This window comes from Erigeron canadensis, chromosome 9, assembly GCF_010389155.1.
Source record: "Erigeron canadensis isolate Cc75 chromosome 9, C_canadensis_v1, whole genome shotgun sequence".
Lineage (NCBI taxonomy): Eukaryota > Viridiplantae > Streptophyta > Magnoliopsida > Asterales > Asteraceae > Erigeron > Erigeron canadensis.
Window position 1 is genome coordinate 3907777 of NC_057769.1, and position 13524 is coordinate 3921300.

The 13524-nt window shown below is 32.5% G+C and overlaps 2 protein-coding genes across 2 annotated transcripts; one reads left to right on the forward strand and one right to left on the reverse strand.

Moving 5' to 3' along the window:
* Window positions 1-1104: 1104 nt before the first annotated feature.
* LOC122582846 (protein DAMAGED DNA-BINDING 2) lies at window positions 1105-8061 on the forward strand. The gene is made up of 11 exons (XM_043755280.1): window positions 1105-1418; window positions 4292-4382; window positions 4495-4622; window positions 4726-4848; window positions 4939-5027; window positions 5500-5620; window positions 5710-5801; window positions 5896-6025; window positions 6119-6367; window positions 6775-6971; window positions 7588-8061. Exons 1-11 carry the CDS (start codon window positions 1179-1181, stop codon window positions 7820-7822), a joined length of 1695 nt encoding a protein of 564 aa, XP_043611215.1. The 5' UTR covers window positions 1105-1178; the 3' UTR covers window positions 7823-8061.
* Window positions 8062-9839: 1778 nt separating this feature from the next.
* LOC122581565 (vacuolar cation/proton exchanger 1-like) lies at window positions 9840-12795 on the reverse strand. Its single transcript, XM_043753796.1, has 11 exons — window positions 12601-12795; window positions 12446-12513; window positions 12203-12231; window positions 11794-11990; window positions 11510-11725; window positions 11295-11423; window positions 11070-11186; window positions 10924-10977; window positions 10343-10459; window positions 10086-10176; window positions 9840-9907 (listed from the first exon to the last, which is right to left on the reverse strand). The coding sequence occupies exons 1-11, from the start codon at window positions 12793-12795 to the stop codon at window positions 9840-9842; spliced, it is 1281 nt and encodes a 426-aa protein (XP_043609731.1).
* Window positions 12796-13524: the final 729 nt, after the last annotated feature.

Consider the following 13524-nt stretch of genomic DNA (forward strand, 5'->3'; position numbering starts at 1 on the left):
TTTAAGTCTTTGAGAGGTATAGTTTGATCCAATAAACTGCCATTATAAACTTTTAGACAACCTCACGTTAACATCTTTTATACACAACCACCTTAGTGAAATTATCCAAGATTGAGTTATATAAATAAATCAACAATATGAAATAATTCACATAATTGACATTTCTGATTTAAATATTAATTAATAAATTCAAAATGTCATATTGTATGTATGAGTTTAAGTTAATAGACATTCGAGTTAGTTTAGGAGTAAAAGTATGCGTCGTTCAGAAATATTTATTTGTATGAGTTTGAGTTGCTCCATCGCAAACGCTTTATGTGTCACTATAGAGGATTTTTTATTTTTTTCTGCTATAAATTGGTTGCGGGTATGAATACACAAGCGCTCATTGAAATGGATCACGCGGGGCCAAAGGACTACGTGGTCAGAGCTTCTCCGTCGATCTAATTTTGTTAGGAGTTTGGGCCGCCAATTGTATCAGTTTGGGCCACTGACTCTTATTTAAGCCCACATTTATCAGAAACTCACAGGCTCCAGGATACCCATTGCCTCTTACATAAAGCCCAGATACATTTAGACACTCACGTAGTCACATCGGAACTACAACCACACAAGAAAGGCCAATAACAGTCCACGTCAACTCCCGCCACTTCCCACCTATCTAAATGTCCATATTACCCTAATGGTGTTTGGTGTATTTGAATAAAAGATAATGAAAATATAATAGAAAATGATTATAGTGGAAAAAAAAAATTGTATATGAAAAGATAATCGATTCTGTCGTTTGGTACAATACTAAATTTTAAATAATAATCAAATTTAATACATATAACATTACTAAAATAAAAAAAAAGTTTTAAAAATTTTCATTCACATCAATTCTCAACATTTCATAGAGAATTAAGAGAATGAAATCGATTACATATTCTCGATTCTCTTTCCCATTCTTCATTACAACCAAACATAAGAAGTGTTTGTCTCTCCATTTCCGGAACACCCCTAGACTTATAAACCCAGCCTTACAATTCCAAGGATATTTTCGTAACATTCTTCTAAAAGTCGGTTCACTCTCCCCTCTTCTGTTTCCCTTTCCCTCTACTTCAATTTCCATTTCACACACACAATCATCTATACGTATAAAAATCTATATCTATATACATAATAACCGATCGATACAAATGGCGGCACGAGCAAGACGAACGACGTCGTTTCCGGAGGTAGTTATTGAGAGAGACAGCGACACTGACGAAAGTTCCGACGACGAAGAAGATGATGATTTAGAAATTGAAAACGACGTCGTTGAATCTGATGATAACGCCGTTGATAAAGAAGAAGAAGATGAAGTTCAAAACGATGTCGTTTCAGCCAATGTGAAAGGGAAAGCACCAATTACTATTAGTCTTAAAAAAGTCTGTAAGGTAATTAATCGTTAATTAAACCCTAACTATTATCTTAAATTTAGGGTTTATATATATATATATATATTAGGTATTTTACCCGCACGATTGATTGTTATAATTATTGTTCAAAAAGGTTGAAAAACAAAAGCTAAGATAGATATGATATTGTTCTTTTTTTGTCACCATTTTATACGTAACCATTTAGTAAGATTCTTTTATCACGGAAGATCATATATTTCGATTGCTTATTTTGTATATTTAGTTTATTAGTGATTTTAGTTATAAAGTCTTTGTTGATTTATTATTATTTTCTTTCAACATGAGTTGTAAACATTATTAGTTTAACTCAATTTTTGTATAGAGAGATCGAAAAGTTGTAAGTTATAAAAGAAATACTTAGGGCGCGTTTGGTTGTAGAAAATGTTTTCTAGTTTTTTATTTTTAGTTTTTTAGAAAATAAAAGGGGTTCTTGTTTTCTAGAAAACAAATAAAAATTTTGAAAACGCATTCTAATTAGAAAACTAGAAAACATGTTGAATTGGGAGGGGAAGGGGTGAAATGAATTGGAAAATGAAAATGGAAAATAGAAAACAAGAAAAAGGTGTTTTCAAGTTTTCTATGGAAAAATAGAAAACCTTGTTTTTTGTTTTCTTAGAAAACATTCTTAGAAAACTATGATTAGAACGCGTTTTCTGTATTCCATGTTTTCTTGGAAAACAAAAATGGAAAACAAAGTGTGTTTTCTATAACCAAACGCCCCCTTAGCTTTTCTTTCTCTGTTTCTCACAATTAACATAAAAGGGCATAAGTTTTTATGTGAGAAAATAAACTGACTTAGCAAATAATGGGCAGGCATGTTTGACCATTTTAATTGATAACTTTGACTTAATGGACAAGTATGTTTAACCGTTACATTCGATAATTTTAACTAATTATATCTTTTTCAAAAAAAATTATTCCCCATTCAGTAATAAATTCAATGAAGCCATGCTAAAATTATGTTGTTGTTTTTTTATATAAAGATTAGCAAAATCAGTTGTCCACAAAAGTGATCAAAATTATCCTTGTAAAAGTATGTTATGTAGGTATAAAACTCACCTTCTTTGTTGTCTTTTTCAGTCGGATTGGTTTTACCACATGGAGTAACCTGTAAACACTAAAAGAAATAACATGAGAATCATTGATATGTAAGTAAAAACTTTGATCGGTGGCAACTTGATTAAACTCGAAAGATATGAAAAGTATTCTTCGACATTGATATGTTATTTTGTGGTCAAGAAAACCACCCTCCTTATAAGGGAATTTATACACCAATAATCATCCCATAAGTAAACACTTTATGGAAAACATTCGCCGATATAATACAATGTTTTCCTTTACCTTTATGGGTTGTATGGTTGATCATAAGTTAGATAATGGTCGAGGTCCTTATGTATATAGATTGCAAGGCCAAAAGTGTCATAGAATAGGTGGATTAGTTCCACTTGAAGCAAATCCGCCAATATCGGGAAATGATTAATCCTCCTAACCAAATAACCTAATAATTCTCCTAACCATGTGATGATGACACGTGGAAAAATCAGGAGGCAAGATTAGGAAAGAGAATAAGTGGATACCATATGTCACCTTGTTAATGTTTTAGGAGGATTTTTAGGCTAATTATTAGGAGGATTTATCATTTTCCTTTTCGTAATTATATATCTATGACACAACAAATGAGGTTGAACACATATTCAACGCATCCAGGTTTGAGGTTTGATCCTCTGTAATTCATTATCTAAATTGGAAAAGATTTTTTTTTAATTTAGTTATCATATATTACATACGGCCATAAGAGACTTATACATAAGATTTGATACTTTTTACTTTTTCAATATTTTATATATTGCTTTTATTTAATTAGATTTAATAAATAAGATTTGATAATTTTGATGGAAGATTTTTTTTGTTTGTTTCTTTTTATTTTTTATAAATATAAGATAAAATATTGTTAAAAAAGTAGGGAGATGACACATTGGACAAATCCTATGTGGTAATTTTTTAGCATAGGTTTGAATTTGAAGAATGCTTTAGAAGGCTCGGTTAACTACTGTTTTATATATATATATATATATATATATATATATATATATTTCACTAGAGGAAAGATAATTTGAGACCAACTAAAAAAAGTCCAAAAAAGGACCATTGATTTTCGTAAGTTACACACCACCATCATGATCTACTATGATATACAAGACTTTTTTGTAAAAACACTAAGACTTTCCAGCGATGGATCCATAGAAAAATCATGTGTAAGTTACTTACACATGTGTAACTTACACATGTGTAAGTGTGTAAGTTAACTTACACATGATTTTTCTGTGGATCCATAGAAAAATCATGTGTAAGTTACTTACACATGTGTAACTTTCACATGTGTAAGTGTGTAAGTTAACTTACACATGATTTTTCTGTGGGCCCGTCGCTTGAAAGTCTTAGTGTTTTTACAAAAAAGTCTTGTATATCGTAGTAGATCATGATGGTGTACAAAAACCAATGGTCCTAGTTGGTCCTAAAATAGGAGGTGGTCTCAAATTATCTCACCCCTATTTCACTATATATATATATATATATATTATGTATAGTTAAATGATTTAATTAATGACAATATAATGAAACTTTACAGTAAAGATGTTAAATTTGTTCAACTAACTTTCAAAATGTTCAGTTAATGTAACGAAACACGTAAAATGTTACCTTTATAAGTAAATGACTAAATGGTAATGCTTTGTGGTTTTGTTACATGAAATGAAAGTTTTGAAAGTTTTTTTTCTTCTATATATTAGCATTTTTAAGTAAAGTTTTATTATGCTGATTAATGTGTATCAATATGATGTGTGATTTTATAGGTTTGTAAGAAAACTGGACATCAAGCGGGGTTTCAAGGAGCTAATTACATTGATTGTCCAATGAAACCTTGTTTTCTCTGCAAATTGCCCGGTATGTTGCTTGTTTCTTTTTTTTGGTTTATGTGTTTGATTGTTTGGAAATTAGGAAATGTTATGAGTGAAAATAGGATGTCAAGTTAAGATTGTGTTTTTGAATGCTTAAGGTCACACGACGGTTAATTGTCCTCATCGAGCGGCTATGGAGTTTGGGGTTATTCCAGCTTCTCGTAAAAGAACAAATAACCCATTTGATTATGTATTTGAACGCCAAATGCGGCATAAAGTTCCTTCTGTAAGGTTTTTTGGTTGTTTTATCTTAAAGTTGTTTCAGTTAATTAAAGACTATGATTTTGATTTACTCTTATTTTTTGTGTGTGGTGATTGGTACACGATAGATAAAACCAGAATTTGTGATCCCGGATGAAGTGAATTGTGCAGTGATTAGATACCATAGTAGACGGGTTACGTGTTTGGAGTTTCATCCGACTAATAATAACATTCTCTTGTCAGGAGATAAGGTTAGCTAGCTTCTTTTGAAGTTGTTATGAGACCATTTTTGTTATGTTTTATTATTTTATTCTCATTTATACATTTTCTTCTCATTATAGAAAGGACAACTAGGAGTATGGGATTTCGGCAAGGTGTATGAGAAGACTGTATACGCGAACATACATAACTGCCTACTCAACAATATGAAGTAAGTTGTTACCATGTACCTAGATAGAGCTGTTTGCGTTTTGGAAGTGATTATTGCAAGTTTTAATTTATGGACAAACAAGATTTGTAGTGGTCAAATAGTTAGTTTCTCAGAAGCTGCAGCTAAATCTAGGATTCTTGGGGGAAATAGAGTTTGTTTAATGTTTGACAAAATGTCTCTCATATATTTGAGAAAGATGTCATTTTTTTAATTTAATTTTTTGTTTTTAATTTGTTAAAGAATTCAACTTTCTCAAATACTGAAACATGTGATTATCTGAACATGACAATTTTAAGCAACAGAAACACATCCAAACATTATTTCTGCAACCCGATCTGTTTAAGCCGATGATCAGGTGATGATTGTTCAAAATCCGAGTTGTGAAGTTCTTTTTTGGGAATTTTGTGCTTAATGCATCTGTGGAGGAAACTGGACCGTTGCTTGTAGACTGTTTAATTTGACTAATATGCAGGTTCAGTCCAGCAAATGATGGAACAGTGTATACAGCCTCTTCAGATGGAACCGTCAGTTCAACAGACTTAGAGACTGGTTTGTCAACGTGTTTGATGGACCTAAATCCTGGCGGGTGGCAGGTACATCTATATTATTTTGGGAGTTTTGATGTTATGTTGTTTAAGTACATTATCTTGTTCTCTTCATAAATGTTTGATGGTGTACATAGGGGCCTAAAAATTGGAGAATGCTATATGGTATGGAGCTTAATGCAGAGAAAGGTGTCTTGTTAGTTGCGGATAGCTCTGGATTCTTACACTTGTATGTTTTGCTTTTTCCTTTGAAGTGATCACTAAAGCTGATGATATAATATTTTTACTGTTTAACGCATTCACATTTTATATTACATATATAGGGTGGATGTAAGATCCGATTCTAAAAAAGGAGATTCAGTTCTGATCCATAAGAAAGGAACAAAAGTTGTGGGACTGCACTGCAACCCTGTTCAGCCAGATCTTCTTTTGAGCTGTGGAAATGATCACTTTGTAAATTTTCTTATCTCTTTTTTGCCTGCTTTTGTTTACCTTATCGTCACTTAAAAGTATCTGTTTTATGCTTATAATATCTATGAATCATAGGCTCGTATATGGGATATGCGCCGATTAGAAGCCGAATCGTTTCTTCACGGGCTTCCACACAAACGGGTGGTTAACTCTGCTTATTTTTCTCCTCTGAGTGGAAGCAAAATAGTCACAACATCAATAGATAACCGAATCCGTGTGTGGGACTCTATATTTGGCGACTTGGACACACCAAGCCGAGAAATTGTGCACAGCCATGATTTTAATCGACATTTGACTCCATTTCGAGCAGAGTGGGACCCAAAGGTGATTCTTCAATTTCTTTCTTTCTATTGATTATTTGTTTATCCTAGATAAATATCAACATTCTCTATCAAAGGAGGTAATCGTTATCCAAATACTTATAAATCAGTCGTTTGGACTGTATCTTATCTAAAACTCTTCAAATCAGAGAATTTAGCCAAAAGTGAAATGGCCAGTGAGGTTAAAAGTCGTTCAAAGTCTATTTTTAGTGATACAAAGAAATGTTTGCGGATCTACCTGCCTGACTTGGTTCTGTTTGAACCCATACTAAAAAATGCCTTGTTCTAACTCTGTCCTATATGACCTATTACCCACCCTGCCCAGTTCACACATCTTGACACCTTCATTTGGAAAAATTCAGTATTCACCACAGAAATAAGGAGACTTTCTGAAGACACTCTTTTATGCAGGATCCATCAGAGTCCCTTGTGGTTGTTGGGCGTTATATAAGTGAAAACTATAATGGAGCTGCTTTACATCCTATTGATTTTATAGACACCAGCACAGGCCAACTAGTTGCTGAGGTTATGGACCCAAACATAACCACAATCAGTCCGGTGAACAAATTGCATCCGCGAGATGATGTTTTGGCATCGGGTAGTTCAAGGTTTGGTCTTTGGCTACTATTAAATATCTCCATCTTTATTTTTGTGTTGGTTCCATAAAAACATTAAGGGACATTGGATGTGCATTTGTAAGTATATGTTACTGAGTAAACAGGATTATAAATTAATTGTAATAAAACATTATTTAGGAGATAGTAGTTGAATGTGCTTCTACCTTTCAAAAAGTAGTAGTAAGATGTGTTGCTGCCGTTTGAAGTATATACATATTGTATAATCAGAAAACTGGCTCTTTTAGTCTATAGCAAATTCCGACTTTTTAAGTAACTATTATACATAAAATGACCAAAAAGAACAATCTTATGAAACCAAAAAGTGTCTGTACATTGTTAGATGTGAGTAAGAATTTTATTAAACTACCAAAGTGCCTTGGTCTGAATATATCCGACTATCCAAAGTAACCCCTCCATCAAAAGGTTGTGGGCTCTAGTCCCATGCTAGATATGTGAGTTTGTTGGATAATTGCGTTTCTAAAATAGATGTCTTTAATTTAGCAATTAAAAAAAGGGTAGTAGTTTTAAGTTGACCCTTTAGCTCTTAGATCTTCATTTGTGGAACTTGTTTTCCAACTTTTACAAAGCTGATATAGGGTTTGTTTAGGTCTCTGTTCATTTGGAGGCCAAAAGAGAAATCCGAGATGGCGCAAGAGAAGGAAGAAAGAAAAATTATCCTCTGTGATAGGAAAAATATCAAGAAATTTGGAGATGAAAGTGACAACGATGATGATGATTCCGGTGATGATTTTTCTAGCAAAAAAGGTAAGAGTTTAAAGCACAAAAAAGCAAAGATAGTAGTAACTACTCCATGTAGCAGCAGCAAGAAGAAAAAGTCTTAAAATCTGAACAGTGTATATAAGTGACTAGTAATAGTGTTTTGTCTCAGTTTTATTTTTTTTGGGGGGGAGTAGATTGAAATTCTGGTTTTCTGGGCTTGATTGCAATCTATGCTAATATTTTGTAGATACATAAAACTGTAGGGAAGTGGTCTGCTGATTTTTGGTTTTGTTACAGCAACTACTAGTCTACTCCCAATAACTATCGTTTAAGTTATAAATATAATAGCTTAATTAGGTAATCTTGTACCTTCTTTTTTTTTTTCTTTTTTTTTTTGAACATTCAAAAACCATTTTATTGATATGAAAAACTAGCAAGATGCTAAGTTTACAACATATGCTATCTTTTAAGAATGTATTTTTATGCCAATCGAAAAATACATCATCTTTTTATTACAATAAACAATGACTTCATATTAATTAATGGTTAATAAAACATGTGACTCTCTTTTTACATTAATATGAAATTTCAGTAGTTGCAAATCCCAAAGCTCTAAAAAATGCACCAGATTCTCTTACATGGCCTCACAAAGATGCTCATTATTTTTATTCCAAAGCCGTTGAATTTAATATTTTAATGCAAGTAAATATGATCTATAACAATTCATTTCATGTTTATAATATATATATATATATATATATATATATATATATATATATATATATATATATATATATATATAAACCCTCCAGTGAGAACGGTCTTAAACGGTGAGAACAAAAAAAACATCATTTTGATGCATTAAAAGTCCATAAAACTAACATAGTGCTTAACTAATTATCATTATTTAAGTGTATAACAACATATTGACCTGTCAAAATCAAGAAAATCATGTTTTTTATTTTGTGCATCCATTGTGGATGCGTATTCTTCAAAATAATGCATCCACCAAAACACGTGATTTTTTCAATTTTGACGGATAATGTGTTGTTAAACACTTAATAAATGATAATTAGTTAAGCACTATGTTAGTTTTATAGACTTTTAATGAATCAAAATGATGTTTTTTAAGTGTTCTCACCGTTCTTATTTTAAAACTGTTCTTATTTGATTGTCCCCCTACGGGGATAACAATATATATATATATATATATATATAATATATATATATATATATATATATATATATATGGGGATAACAAAGCAGCATACTTTCATGATTTTGTGAGAGAGGATAATTTGTATTTACACATGTGATTTTCAGAGAGGGAGATTATGAGGGGGAATGGAAGAAGATATATGCTTTTAGCAACATATTTGTTTTTCCATATATATATATATATAAATAATATATATAGGATGACCATCCAATAAAAACAAGATAAAAATAATAACAAGAATCAATAGTCAACATACACATCACCAACCATTTTAAAGGGTAAATCAGACAAATCAAAAATATATCTAATTTTTATTTTCCATATGGCAGTTATTAATTAATTAAGTTAACTGCTTAGTCAAATTAAAATTTAGATTGGAACGACAAGTAGAGAGACATGTCTTCTTATCGAAGGAAGGCTTTGGATGAACTATGCCGATATCAACAAGAAAAAGAAGAGAGTGAAATCTTAACAACTATATAAATATCAAACTGACCATGAATTGTGAATTCTTACTGTTTTGGTTTATAGCCAGTAGATTTCGTTGAAGGGGTCTTGCAAAGAGCCCTGATACTATCTACCATTTAATTATATGAAGGAAGAGAAAAACACAAAATTCTTGGAATGGGCTTATACCCCTTATATAAACTATGGGAGGTGATATTAGTACCATTTTTTTTTATCCATCTACCACACTATACAACTTATAAAATATATGCAGCAGTGTGGTAGAAGTATCAAAAAGAGGTACGATATCACCTCCTAAGCTATAACACTCTCTTTTTCAAGGTCCTCTAATCCCGTTTACAAAAAGTAAAAAATAAAACCTTAAAGCCACCTTTAAATCCCAAATGATCACACATCAACTTTTGACGCTGATACTGATGCAGGAGATCAGGGCTATCCTACCACGCAGACACTTAAGCGGATGAAATATCGAGTTTCTCATAAGACAGTTGAATATCCAAGTCATTGGCACTGTATTGGTCTGTTCACAAATTTGAGTTTAGAGTTAAGATGCACAGTTGGAAATGTCAAGTTGAAAGCATCAAGTTTCTTCTAAAACTTTTTATCCAACAAAAAGTAACATCTTTTTAATTGGAACCAAAAACATGAATTGAAATTCAAAAAAACAAGTAAAGTTGTATAGACTATAGAGCACTTACTGGAGGGAGCATATTGAACAAAGAAACATGCTCCAATTACTACATAAGCAAGGCCTAGAATCAGTCCTTTTAAGTAATGTGAACTTCCATCCTGCATATCACCATTTATTTAACTTAAATTGAGATAACTGGTAGTATGAATTTTTTTTCAAACACGACCAAAACATGTGTAGGAGTGAGGGTGATTAAAAAGATAAATGTGGCAAATCTTTCGATATAAGTAGATGTTATAAGTATATACAGAGTAAATGGTAAACCTGTAAAGTTAAGGCGGTAAGGAGAATGGAAAAGGCAAGACAACCAGTTTCAAGAAGTCCAAAATCCAGACTCATTGGGATTCCCATTATCCAAGCCACGATAACGCACAGAGGAACCTGCAATATAACATCCACCCGAAAATTTAACATGAGAACTTCTAATATGTATTGATGTTCAATGAGTTTTACAAAGAAATTTAGTTAAGGTGGCAAGTTCAAACAATTTGATTGCGATGGAGTTGTTTTGGCTTGTGGTTTATCTCAAACACGTCAAATTAACAAAAGTTGGCTTAAGGGAATACATGCCAAATGGATTGAACAGGTTGAAAGTCCCCCAACGTGAGGACGTCTAGCTTAATGCATATAACCATTCAAAGACTTGGATTAAGGTTAACAAAACTGTTTTCATTCACAACTCACAAGTGTTGCATTAACAACTTATATAAAGTCTGTAAGTAGTGTTTGTGGGTCAAGATAGCCCGTTTCGACCCAAACCTTTCAACCCAACCCATGTTGACCTTTACCCAATCCACCCATCTTGTCACTTCTAGGTTATGGTATGATACTATGATATGGCTTACCAAAAATGTCGATATTTGAGTTGCAGAGCCAATTGCTACACCCAAAGATATGTCCTGCACCAACGACAGCACAATTTTTTGAGGACATAAGTGTTACAGCTGACATATGCAGGACGTCTTAAAATTGGGTATAATTTGTGTCATACCAATTTGTTCTTTAAGGCAAATATGATGGACCCAGCATGTTCTGCTGCATTTCCCACGATCGGCAGCAAGATTATGCTAATAAAGCTCACAGAAATTCCCCAAGTATCTGATGTGACCTAATTCACATGCCATAATCAGAATCTGATACATTTCATGAAGCTGCATAATGCTGATAAATTTTCACTTGTAAGTAATTCAAGATTATTATTATATCTATCACGTACCTGTATGGTGTCCACCACATACTCGGACAAAATTGCTATGATCACTGTCATTGCGACCAACCATACAAATGCACTACAAAATCCTATCACTGCCTTTTCTTGTTCAACCTCCTCAGTGCGGCCTTCCTCCTAATTATTTAAATCACTATAAGTTATTATATTATGATGGTCTCATCGAAAGGTAATTAATTATAAATCAAAATAGTATGATGAACCTCTTGTATTTCAAAAACTTGGCTATGAGATTTCAACTGAAAGAAAAGGTATGCACCATATGCAAGAAGCATCACAATGCTGCTTGCCCTCGACATTTCAACAACCGAACCAGAAGCCAAAACAGACTCCTTCATGCCGCCATATCTAAACAGCAATGGAAGAATCTGGCATAGCAACCCCAACACTAACAACAAAGAGTTGGCATCTACCTGCTTCTGTTAATCATTATAAATGAGTAAATAAGCTAATTAAGATAGTTTGGGGGAATGAATAATTTTCTTACTTTGTTAAATTTTTGTTCTTTATCAAAATTGGCGATGCCTCCACAGAAGAGAGATGAGCCAAGAACAAGAAGAAGGTTCGAAATAATGGAACCCAGAAGCGAGTATTTAACTACATGAATTTTCCTTTGACGCAGAGCAAATAATGCTATTATCAACTCTGTTGCATTTCCACATGTTGCATTCAGAAGACCTCCCACTGCATATGTAATCATTCTATTCAAATTCGTAAGTTCGTTCTCAATATCTTTTGTTTCATGAAACTTGTAACATCCGCCGTACGTTGAACCATACATTGTCCTAATTATCAGTAATTTACTGTTTAACTAATCTCATCAATCTAACTTGTTAATTTGGAGTGAGCACAAAAGGTTGCAGAATTACAGAAATGAAACTGATCAAGAAATATACCTGTAGGTCCGGTGAAGTAAGCAGTTTGTCTTTGGAATTGGCACAAATAAAATAACAACAAATATTATCAGGATCTTATACACGGTAAAGACTTCTATTTACGGCAACTGTTTGGAAATGTATCCAACTTGACACGAGTAACTTTTATAATCTTGTAACTACAACAATAGTAGTTCGTGTGAAGTTGAATACATTTCCAAGCATTTTGGCCCGATTTAAAAAATAATACGAGTAACAACTTACTCGGTGAGAAAGCTCACACGCTCCGCAAGGGGAGTCAGTCCTGCCAAACTTAATGCAAAAATCCATGCCTACAAAAAAACAAACATTTACATTGAAATAAGTTGACACTATACAAATTATTGAAAGTTAAAAACAACTACTCGTACTATACTTACACTACCGAAATCAAAATATTTGGCTACAAACGCAAACGGAATCAATGGTAAAAGAACGCAAAGTTTCGTCCCGAAAAGAACTTCGCGAAAATTATTTGTTATAATCCGAAACAACGTTGTTGATGAGCTTTCGGGTTCAGTGATATGATGTATGGGCTTCATAATGTCATCATTATTGTTTTCTAAATCGTACATGTTTAGTGAGCCCATAATGTGATATATATTAGACACAAGGTTTTGTGATGTGCTGCCGCCGGCTACTACCGGAGATATCAATTAATGAGGATAAAGCAGCAAGTTAATTTGGTGGTGAAATAGGACGGGTTCTTAGGTTGTACGTGCAGGTATATATATATGTGTAAATAATGTATTACGAATGTATATGCAGGCCGGTTTGTTTTCTCTAACTACTATTTTAAATGAACCGGTTATATCGTGTATGATTTGATTGGTAGTAGAATAGAATATATCATCTACGTAAGCTCAGTGACGCGCATATATACAAAAAGTCAACAACGGATACCAGAAACTTCATTCAAACCTTTATATATTGTTTGAAACGACCTATTTATTTATTTATCGAGTTATTATTTATTGAGCATTAATTTATTATATTTTTTTTAATTTAAGACTAAACAAATACAAGAAACCTTTTAAAAATGAATAGTGTTGAGATTGGACTATTTTATTAATTTAGCAAAGTTATTAATTTATCAAACGCTAATTTTAACTAGTTTTTTTTAAGTTGGATCTTTGTAATAATTCTTGACAAATAAAGATTAATAAAACTCTCATTGGGATGCTCTTAGGCATGATTTAATAATTTATCACTTAGGACATGTTGAATTTTAAAAATCAAAGTTGTTTCATGAAATTTCCATTACACGAGAAAAATATGATGTGAAATTGTGAACATCCCTTTGG

Excerpts from the sequence above, each read along its gene's own strand:
- LOC122582846 (XM_043755280.1), top strand. The coding sequence starts at position 1,179 with ATGGCGGCACGAGCAAGACGAACGACGTCGTTTCCGGAGGTAGTTATT. Across the intron at positions 5,621-5,709 it reads TAAATCCTGGCGGGTGGCAG|GGGCCTAAAAATTGGAGAAT; the intron begins GTACATCTATAT and ends TGGTGTACATAG. Across the intron at positions 6,368-6,774 it reads GAGCAGAGTGGGACCCAAAG|GATCCATCAGAGTCCCTTGT; the intron begins GTGATTCTTCAA and ends TCTTTTATGCAG.
- LOC122581565 (XM_043753796.1), bottom strand. The coding sequence starts at position 12,795 with ATGTACGATTTAGAAAACAATAATGATGACATTATGAAGCCCATACAT. Across the intron at positions 12,232-12,445 it reads CGTGTGAGCTTTCTCACCGA|ACAAACTGCTTACTTCACCG; the intron begins GTAAGTTGTTAC and ends CCAATTCCAAAG. Across the intron at positions 10,978-11,069 it reads TTGCCTTAAAGAACAAATTG|GACATATCTTTGGGTGTAGC; the intron begins GTATGACACAAA and ends TCGTTGGTGCAG.